At 31.9% G+C, this 10,980-nt stretch overlaps 1 protein-coding gene across 1 annotated transcript; it reads right to left on the reverse strand.

The window, feature by feature from the left end:
• Positions 1-1,151: 1,151 nt before the first annotated feature.
• LOC115991216 (TMV resistance protein N-like) lies at positions 1,152-6,934 on the reverse strand. Its single transcript, XM_031114957.1, has 6 exons — positions 6,441-6,934; positions 4,197-4,672; positions 3,580-4,007; positions 3,154-3,456; positions 1,948-3,039; positions 1,152-1,865 (listed from the first exon to the last, which is right to left on the reverse strand). The coding sequence occupies exons 1-6, from the start codon at positions 6,932-6,934 to the stop codon at positions 1,152-1,154; spliced, it is 3,507 nt and encodes a 1,168-aa protein (XP_030970817.1).
• Between the last annotated feature and the right edge of the window lie 4,046 nt (positions 6,935-10,980).

Below are 10,980 nucleotides of genomic sequence, written 5' to 3' on the forward strand. Positions count from 1 at the left end.
ATAATTGCATGAGTTAAGCCTACCTTGCTTACATATATTGTTAGAATATGTTAAAATAGAAGTTTTCAGAATTGAGTTTGAGAAAGAAAGAGGGAAGAAAATATTTTCATGGTTCAGCTTGATAGTCTACACTTATATTGGAAAACCCTTGACTAACTACATCTTTATTTTGTTAAATTGTATGTTAGAAAGAGTCCAACGAAGGGTATGAAAAGGAATACATTAGGTCCATTATGAAAAACATAAAATCACAGTAGCTAGTTGTATTGCAAAATCAAAGTATTCTACAAAAGCATGATCTAATCTATTTTAGATATAGCCTATTGTATTCTAACAAATATGTCTTCATCTCATTACATCAAACACAGAAATATGATTCTACCGAATGAAATCCAAGAAAAGGAAAATGGAAGGCAATGATGCATTCAGGTATGAGACCAAAAAAAAAAAACCTCACCTTTCACGGACGGTTGTTTTGCCACTGCTTGCAACTACTTCAGGTGCTGCTAACCATAAGTGAGAGAGGGAAGAATGAGAAACCACTAGAGAGTGCAAATATAGAGCAGTTGAGGATAATACACTCAAAAAAGCAAAGACGATGGTTGATTTGCATTAACTTTCCACCAAAACTAATCGAAAGTTAATGAGAATTTGGTGTAAATAACAAAAAATTAAAAAATAAATTAAAAAAACAATAGAACAATCGAGTATATATGGTTGATTTGCATTAAATTTCCTTGTACCATATTATTAAAACTACTAAACTAAAATGAAAATGGCATAATAAGCTTTTGATGCTGACAGATTTAAGAAACTAGTAATGGCAAATTGGCAATGACATTTTGACCAAAAACAAAACTCACAGACCCAATATATCCAACGCATTGATTGCTTTGGAACATTCCTATTAATAGTATTTCTCTAATAAAAGAAAGAAAAGGAAAAAAAAAACAAGGTTACCACTGGCCCAATAGGAAGCTACAGAGTCTATGTAACATAGACTAAACGTATTTTCTGAGCATAAAAAAAATCCAAAAAGAAAAGGTATATATGCCCAATAGGAAACTACAGTGTCTATGTAATGATAAATTACCAGTCCCAGGCCACCTTCATTAGAATCCTTGCAATCAGAGTTAGCATGAACCCATTCTCTATCTTTCAATCCTTTTTGAGTGTGGGACATCGTTAGAGCTGCCTTCTCCACTAGGTCCAGCCCCCTCATATTCATCACGGTTTCGTTTCATTTTGATTCCTTCTGTTGAATTGTCAAAATTATGATGAACATCCAAACCCTCATAAGGAGTGATGCAGGTGCTGTTGCTGGATTGAGCCAATATCATTTCTCTGATATCTTCAATGTCTTGTTCATATACTAGATGAAACCCACATTTCTTAATCTCTGGGCCATGGTTGGAATCCCTTTGAAATTCAAACTCCATTTGTATGAATCCATTCTCATCAATTTGACTCAATACTGCTCTCTCATGCTCAGAAAACGATTGAGAGGATATATAGGACATACAAAGGTGATGTGATTTAATCTGAACCAATCTTGGGCAATAGCCTACATAAAAGTCTGAACCTTCATGTTCATTGATTAGAATGTGACATCTCAAAAGACGCCTAATATCAGAAAGATAAAAATTGAGGCCTGAAAAAACAACACACAGAGCCATTCCAATCCACATATTACTCGAACGAGAAGGCACTTTTGTATTCTTCACATTTTTGTTCGGATGAGTAACTTGTGCATTAACTATATTCCCCACACTCTGATGGTTAAACCATTTCGGAATTTCATTTCCAGGAATCACAATATTAAAGGCAGCAAGGTCACAAAATATTATAGATTGCTTGCAGATTTCCTGAAACATACCAACCATGATGTTTATAATTGACATATATATATATATATATATAGAGAGAGAGAGAGAGAGAGAGAGAGACCTGATGAACTGTTAATAGCATTCTCAGCATGTTAAAGAACATGTCACTTCGACCTTTATTATCAGCCAATTTGAAGCAATTGGTGAAGAAAAGATATGCATGAGCGACATAGTGTGGTTTTAATCCATATGGAAATGTTTCCAATGAGGTACAACCATCTGCTTCAACCCAATCAGTTGTTGATGGCAATTGTGGAAATGAACGAAGTCTTGTGCAATTGCATAAGTTAATTTCATACAACTTAGAGAGTTGCACGATACTTTCAGGAAGGCAACTAAAGTGATTTTCACTTAGATTTAAATGGGTTATAGAGGATAAGTTTCCAATATCATTAGGGATTGTTCGGAGATTACAGTCACTCATGTCCAGTTTCGTTAAAGAAAACATACCCAAAAGGGAAGGCAATAACAGGCTCATAGGATTTATTCTTCTTCTTGGCATTAAATTAAATGGGAAAAGCTGACTCCATAGTTTAGGTGGTGGCTCTTTACATCCTCGAAAAGATAGTTCTTTAAGATTCTTTAATGTAACAATAGAGGAAGGCAACTCTCTTAAAGCAATTCCACTTATATCGAGCTCTTCCAAACTTTCAACATTCCATAGTTTCTCTGGTAGACTATCAAGCTTCGAGCATCCAGCCAAATTAATAACTTTTAGTGACTTGAAGTTACATATGATACTAGGAAGACAAACAAGATTCTTGCAATCTCTTAATTGCAATGAAGCAAGGTTAGTCAAATGTTCAATTGAAGAGGGAAGTTTTGTAATAGCAGTACCATCTAAGTGAAGTTTTGAAAAGAGTTCCATATTTCCCATAAATTCTGGAATTCTCTTGATTTTTGAACAACTTGAAAGAATGAGAATTTCAAGAGACTCCATTTCAAACTTGCTTGGAAGATGTCTAAGGCTTTTGCAATTTTCTAGATCAAGAAGAGTAAGCCTTTTATGAACTAAAATAGATGGGTGAACCTCACGTAAATTTATACAACCTTTAAACACCAATTTCTTGAGATTGGGAACTCCAGTGACATTAGGGGTTGCAATGAGGTTCAAGGAATCGTTCAATTTGATAGACTTCAACATGCCATAGTGCTGTTAAAAGTATAAAAAAATTAATAATAATAATAAAGCAAGATTAGGTTCCACAAATAATATAATTTATTGCTTTTTATTAAATGTGTAGGAGTACTTAAATAACAATCTTACCTTTATTCCTTCCCAAAGTCGTTTAATTTTGCTGTGGAACATGCAGAGTTCAACAAGCTCATCAGATTCAAAACTTGATGGCAAAGATTTTAAAGGATAATCAATCCAATGAAGACATTTTAAACCATAAGGAAGATGTTTGGGACCATATGAAATGTGAACACCATTAATTATAAGCAATTTAAGGTTAGGCATCTTTGAAAAAGCTTCAAGGTTCCATTGTGACTTTTTGGATTCATGTTGTTCTTCAACTTTAGGCAACCTAGGAAGCTCTAGGACTAGACCTTGAATTGCTTCTGTTCCCTGATAATCAAGAAAACAATATAGGTGAGTTGCAAGATATATGACGGCAAGAATTTTTCAAATTTTAAATGTGTTGAATAACATTAGAAAGTATATGCTAAAGTTTTATAAGTGATCTCTTACCAAATTTTTCATCAACACACTATGAACATCCTTATATAACCATAATTTGCTCCACCTACTAGGGTCTTGAGGACAATCTTTACGAACTATGTCTTGACCCATTTTTTGTAGTAGGTCATGTATCAAAAAGCGATCTTCAAGATCTTTTAAAAGAGACCTTTCAACAAGAACCCGTAAACCAATTTTAGGGTAAAGACCAAGACAATCTAGTATTTCTACCACATAATCTTTCTCCTTCATATTAAAAAAACATGCAATATGTAGAAATATTTCTTTATCTGTTTCCCGAAGTCCATCAAAACTTCTTTGAAATATATTCATAATTTCTCTATCTGGAAATTCTATAAGCCTTTCTAATTCACCTTTCCATTCCTCCTTTCCTCTACCAATCAAAAAAGAACCTAAAACCTCAATAGCTAGAGGAAGGCCTGCAACATAGTTTATAAATTTTTTAGACAATTCTAGATAATCTTTGGGAGGACAACCTCTCTTAAAAGCTTTCAACCTAAAAAGATGAAGAGCATCATCATTATTCAATTTTTTAACTTCATATATTTCAAATACGTTATGTCTTATCAACAAATGCTTATCTCTTGTTGTGATAATAACTCTACTACCTGGACCAAACCAATTAAGCTTCCCAGCTAACTTTTCTAATTGGTTGAATTGATTTACATCATCAAGAACAAGAAGAATCTTTTTATGTCTTAACCTATTCTTAATCATAAGAACTCCGTCATCAACATCCCGTATATTCATACTTCTCTCCCTCAAAATCTCAGAAATAATTTTTTGTTGTAATGGTTGTAAACCGTGTCTTTCAAATTCTTCACCAATATTAGTGATAAAACTACCACCTTCAAAATCATTAAAAATCTTATGATAGACAACTCTAGCAAGAGTTGTCTTACCAATTCCTCCCATCCCCCAAACCCCTATGATTCGAACATCGTTCAATCCTATTGCCAAGAGCGTCTTCAATTCCTCCACTTGAGAATCTATTCCTACTAAATCACCGGTATCTCTCTGGAATACGTAACTTAATTTGTGCAATATCTCTTCCACAATATCTTGGATAAATTCTGACTCATGCCTGCAAAGAAGAGAGACAATCAAGTAATGCAATTGAATCACCTATATTACCCTCCACCGTCCAAAAGAAAGCATATATTTAGTGTTAAGTTTCAATGTAAATTACCCCCAGATTCTTGCAAATCTCACACTTAGAAGTAGAGAACTGAGTAAATGCAATAACTCATACATGAGAATAGTAATTCTTAAATCCAAATTATGAGTGAGAATAGAGTAATGAATTACTGTTGGAGCCATATATATAAACAATTCTATTAAGTAGAGGCGAAGTCAGGATTTTAGATTGGGGGTAAGAAAAAAAGACATAGTTTGACATAGTATTGATTCAAAAAATATTAATTAATATAAGTATTAAAAAAAATCTCAATATCTTAATTATCAAAAAATAAATAAATAAATAAATAAAAACATAAAAAATTAATTTTCACATAACACATAACTTAATCATAAATTGTAATTTCTACTTAAAGCATAGTATTAATTAAAATATAATATCAAAAATCAATATATATATATATATATATACATATTCATCAACATAATAACTTATAAAGAGAAATCTAAATATAATATGTAAACAAATAATTTAACTACTTAAAAGTACATATAAATTGATTTTGATTATTTTAAGAATGTGTACAATAATTAATCTTTCTTGATCTAGTTTAAGTCCCTAACTTTAATTATTGCAATTATGTGTATGAAACTCCTAAACAAGGTTTTTCGGTATTACATATTTAAATAATAATAATAATAATAATAATAATAATAATAATAATAATAATAATAAGACAACTTTTATTTTTATTTTATAATTGATAGTTCATCCACATCAGGTATCATGTTAGTTTTTTATTTATTTTTTAATTAATGAAATGGATGTCCCATTATGATTATAGAAGTGTAACCTTAAAAAAAATTATGAAAGAGAAATACAAGTGCAATATATATATGTATGTATATTTTCAAAAGAGAGTTGAATCCTAAAATAAAATTCTGGATTCTCTTCTTTGTAGAACTTTTTTTTTTTTGGGTGGGGGGGGGGGGGGGGGAGCAGAAACGTAACTGATATAAGGGGTAAAATATTTTTTTGGAGGAGCCTCCCATTTGGGGAATAATAAGGGGGAGGAAAGATTTTCTTGGTGAAATACACACATATATATTGTGCAAATATTCTAATGTATTGTCAGTATGAATATTGCACATTTTCTATTCTCCAATGACAACAAACTAGTATTAAATTGGTTCAAGACAAGCGTCCACAAGCTTGGCCTTGGTTGTATATAAGTCTTTATTCGTATTAAGCTTCATTAAGGTGGAGCTATTGTAGTAAAAAATGAAAATAAATTTGTTTATTTTTTAGTCAAAAGTGGAAATTTGTTGTAAATCATATTTTAAATTCAAATGAATTCCACATTGAAAAATAGAAAAATAAAGAAACACGATTTCTTGTGTAAAAATGGTAATCTCACATCTGAAAGAAGATAGTAATGAGCTATAAATGAAGACTTAGGGTTATACATGTAAAAATAATCTTACGTCTATACGAACAACCCTTATAGTGTTATATTGTTATAATTTATATGTTACTAAGTGTAAATGTCAAAGGGACTGGTACCCAACCAAAAATAGAGATCGTTGTTGTCATGTCAAATGCATTAGAATGACAACCTAACAACTAGATGCAAAATAAATATCGTGTGTCAATGAAGATGATTGATTCTTTAATAATATATAAAAGCAGAAATAATGATGTTAGCATGAATTACCTATCTTGTAAAGTAAATCCAGAGAGATTGGCCACTTTTGTCAAAATAGCTCTCCACTCGTGAACTTTATTTATATTCTCTTTGAAACGTTTTTCATGTTCGTCAAATGCTTGTGCATATGTTCCAGTTTGTTTTCGCACCTCAGATGGATCCACATCGTAAAAGATGGGTAAGACTGTTTGCCTCAACTTGTTTTTGCATTCCATGATCTTTACAAGTTCGTCCAAACACCATGTTGAGGATGCATAATTTTTTGAGAGAACAACAATAGCAAACATTGATTCTTCTATTGCTTTTAAAAACTCAAGCGAAATAGATTCTCCTCTCTTGAGATTTTTATCATCCCTGAAGGTGAAGACTCCCTTCTGTTTCATGCTAGCATATAAACGATCTGCAAAACTCTTGCGAGTATCCTCATCTCTGAAACTTAAAAAGACATCGTATTTCCACTTACGGCTAGAAGAAGAGGAAGAAGATGGGCTTGTTGTATCCATGAACGCCAATCTAAACTTACAAGTAAACCTTGAATCACAATACAAAATTATAGATACTCAACAAAATTTCATTCAATTAGATTTCAAGTAAAAACAGATAAACAAATAAGGGGTAAAAGGAAACGATATAGAAATTAAAGAGTAAAACTAAAGAGAGAAAATAAGAGAAAAATGGACGTAACAAGTGAGAACTTCCAGATTTTGGAAAATAACAGTAATAATTGTATTATTTGTCAGTGAAGCTCTTATATTGTGTAATTGCTGGTTTAAATAAAGGAATTTGCAGCGTGTTGTGCGCGAGATAGAGAGAGAGAGAGTCTTCCGTTTTTAGTTATGTCTTTTTTTCTTTTTTCATGCTCGTTTTTAGTCAAGTCAAGAAATCATTTAACTTGACTTACTTAACTCACTTTATTAAAGTTTAGGTCTAGAGTGTGGCCCTTGGGATTTAAAGTATCTTTATAATTTAGGATAGAATGGAGAAAATTTCTTGAACTTTCCCTCGGAGATTCTCACGCGGACTCAAGGTGGGATCCACACGTTGTTTCCTGCTTCTAATGCTAAGGCAAAGCTAAATAAAATGCAAATGTGAGCAAAATAAAGGTGAAATGTGATATTTTCTATAGTTTAGTTTAGTTTATTTTTATTTTTCTTTTATTTTTCTTTTATTTTTATTTATTTTTTAAATATATATCAAGATTCAAAGGGCTGCACTAAACTCAAATTCTGGTGCTTCGTCATGAACAAAGGCCTTAAGAAAATGGAGCAAACTAAGCTGACGACGACGTTACATTCTTTATGTAATGAATTGAATACTCATCATCAGCCTAACTGCAGACTCGATGCCTAGGCAGTGTTTTTATTTTATACTCTCTCCTTTTTAATGCATCAACCCAACTAATATATACTCTCTCTCTCTCTCTCTCTCTCCTTTTTAATGCTTGGGCACATTCATTCAGTCCCATACAAGAAAACCACCCCCCTCCCACATAGTCCATTTATAAAAATGAACTCGGCAATTTATGAATAGTTCAAGCTTAATTCATAAATATTTTTGTTTAAGTTTGTTTATTTAGCAAATGAGTTCATAATTGTGTATTTGTAAACAAACTTGCAAGTATCAAAACTTAATTTAAGTAATTGTGTGTATAACATTCTTATATAGACTTCATATTAGATTGTATAATAAGTTTTTTTTATAAATAGTTCATTTTAATTGTAATAATTATATAGAATGTGTAATTATAAAAAAGTTTAATATAAATCTAGTTTTTATGAGTTTCTTAACGAAGATCATTCTATCTAATTAACTTAAATAATTTGAATTTCAACAGTAATTCAGTAAATAATTATTTGCATAGATTTCTAAAGGATTAAATAAATAAATAAATAAGGAGTAAAAGGAAACGATTTAGAAAGATAAGATTAAGACTAAAAGGAGAGGAAATATAAGAGAAGAGAAAGATGCATGTAAGAAGTGAAAACTTACAGATTATGGAGAATTGCAGTATTGTCCTTGAAGCTCCTGTCGTGTGATTGCTGGTTTCAAAGGAATGTGAAACGTTTTCACACAGAGAGAGAGAGAGAGAGAAAGAGAGACTTCCGTTAATGGTCCAGCTATGAATTCATTTAGCTTAACTTAGGAAACTCACTTTATTAAACAGTGTAGGTGTAAAGTGTAAGTAATGGTATAAAAAAAAAAAAGATGGCACTTGCTTTTAAGAGCATTTTTAGACTTTAGTATAGAATGGAATAAATTAAAGAGTTGTTAGATTAGACTTTCGTAACAGCTGAGAGGCGGGATCCACACGTTGGTTTCTACTGCTAAGGCAAAGCTAAATTATTAAATGCAGATGTGAGCAAAACGAAGGTGAAAATGAAATGAGATATATATTATATAGTTGCTATAGTTTATTTTTTATTTACTTATTTAATTTAAACAGTTGTATTATTTTATTTTATTTTAACAATGATTAAAAAGTTGTAGATATAAAATAAGTAAATGGAGTAGGCTTTTATCTACTTGTCTTCCTCCGAGGGCATTTTCTGTGAAGTTCTCTCAACCTTGTTTGGAAGATCCGTCTTTTGTTTGTCTTCTTCCGAGGACATGAGAGAGTTTGTATTGTTTTCATCTTTTTGAAGCCTAAAAAATATTAGTAAGAAAAAAAACCAAATAAACAAACAAAAACTAAACCTAAACCGATCTCACATACACCATCACATGAAAGCAGGCCCAGGAAGGCCTATTCATCAAATTTTTAGCTGCTCTGAGGACAATAACAGGCCCGAAAGCTAAGCCCATCCAATAACTAAACTTCCAGCAGCACTTTCAGACAGCGTTACGCTAAGCTTGTTTCTTTGTACCAATTGTGTAAGCCCAACATGTCACACAAAAGGAAGCTATGAAATCTATGTATCACGGGCTGCACTTGACGCAAATGCTGGTGCTTCATCATGAACAAAGGACCTAAGAATGGAGTAAACAAAGCTGACATTGAAGTCTTCAGTAATTAATACTCATCTACATCACAAGGTTCAGTTAGGGCATGCATACCTAGACAATGTTTTTATTATATTCAAGTCTGGATTGAGCCTTATCCCCATATGATCAAATTGATTAGTTTTAAAAAGTCTCAGACATGGTTGACATTAGCCAAAACTTCAAGATATGACAAGGACGAACCTACAGTAAACCGGGGGGGTGGTGGGGGGGCGAATTTGAAAAAATAACTGACCAACTCATCCAAAAAAATAATAATAATAATAACCGACAAATTAAAACTACAAAATAAAAAATAAATATGGACTAAACCTAAATTACAATTCTCAAATTTTTATTCTAACCTCACTCTTCCTCCACTCAACCTCATCAACGTCTCCATCACTGCTGCTGCTGTTCTTTTCCTCAGATCAGATTTGGGTGTTGCTGCTGCTGCTCTTTTCCTCAGATCAGATCCGGTGTTGCTATTGCTGCTCCTCCTCAGATCTTTAATCACAGTCACACACGAGTTTGGTAAATCTAAGAAATTTCTCTCCTCTCTCAAGTTCCTCTTTTTTTTTTTTTTTTCTTGCTTTGCCTTAGCCTGTTAGCCCTCTGCCCTCTGCATTTTTGTTTTTTAATTTTTATGAACTGTTGTGTTTGTGATTGTGGTTTTTTAGGCCCCATTTGGTAGAGCATTTTATACACACATTTTCAGTTTTTAAACAACATTACACGTATTTTCACATACTTTTTCACCCACATGTATTTCAAAAAACTACAAATAACATTACTCAAACTCCTCTACCAGCAACATTAGTTTTAATGGACTGGTCGCTGGTGTGTTGTGTTGGACTATAGACTAGTTTGTGGTTGTGGCTTTGTATTGAGTAATGTGTAATTGAGGCTTTTTGTGTGGACTAGTCACATGTGTTTGAGTGTTTTCACTGTTTGAGTGTTTCCATTGTCTATAAAGAAGTAAATTGGGACCACTAGGAGTAGGACGTGAGTGCTGAATTGACAGAATTGTGATAGTGAATTTGAATTTGTGAGACTAGTCTTTGATGAGTCATAAGAGAATTTTTTGTGAGACCGATTGACCAAAGTCTTTGGTTTGATTGTTTTCATGTTTTGGTTTTAGCAAAAATTGTCTTTCTCATTTTGTTTGATGTGGTTAATATTAATAATATATATATATGAACTTGTGAACTTTGTCTTTGTCACTTTGTGTGATGTGATTAATATTAGTAATATATATAAACTAGTGCTTGTTTGTTTGTGATTATTTTGGTTTTAGATTTTTTTTTTTTTTTTTTTTTTGGTTGAGAAGTCCCTTTTCTTTAGTTGGTGTATAGAACTATGAAATATGGAAATAATGAAACATTTTTTTCTTTTATTTTTTTGATTTGTAGATCATGAGTAAGTCCACTACAATATTAAAGTTTTTTAAAATAAAAAATCTAAATAATTTTGAAGTCATAGCTGATGATGCAAGATTGTTGACATTTTTATAATATCAAATGTTTAAGAAACACTTATTTTATATGTAGTATTTTGTTGAATATGAAAT

This window comes from Quercus lobata, chromosome 5, assembly GCF_001633185.2.
Source record: "Quercus lobata isolate SW786 chromosome 5, ValleyOak3.0 Primary Assembly, whole genome shotgun sequence".
Taxonomy (NCBI): domain Eukaryota; kingdom Viridiplantae; phylum Streptophyta; class Magnoliopsida; order Fagales; family Fagaceae; genus Quercus; species Quercus lobata.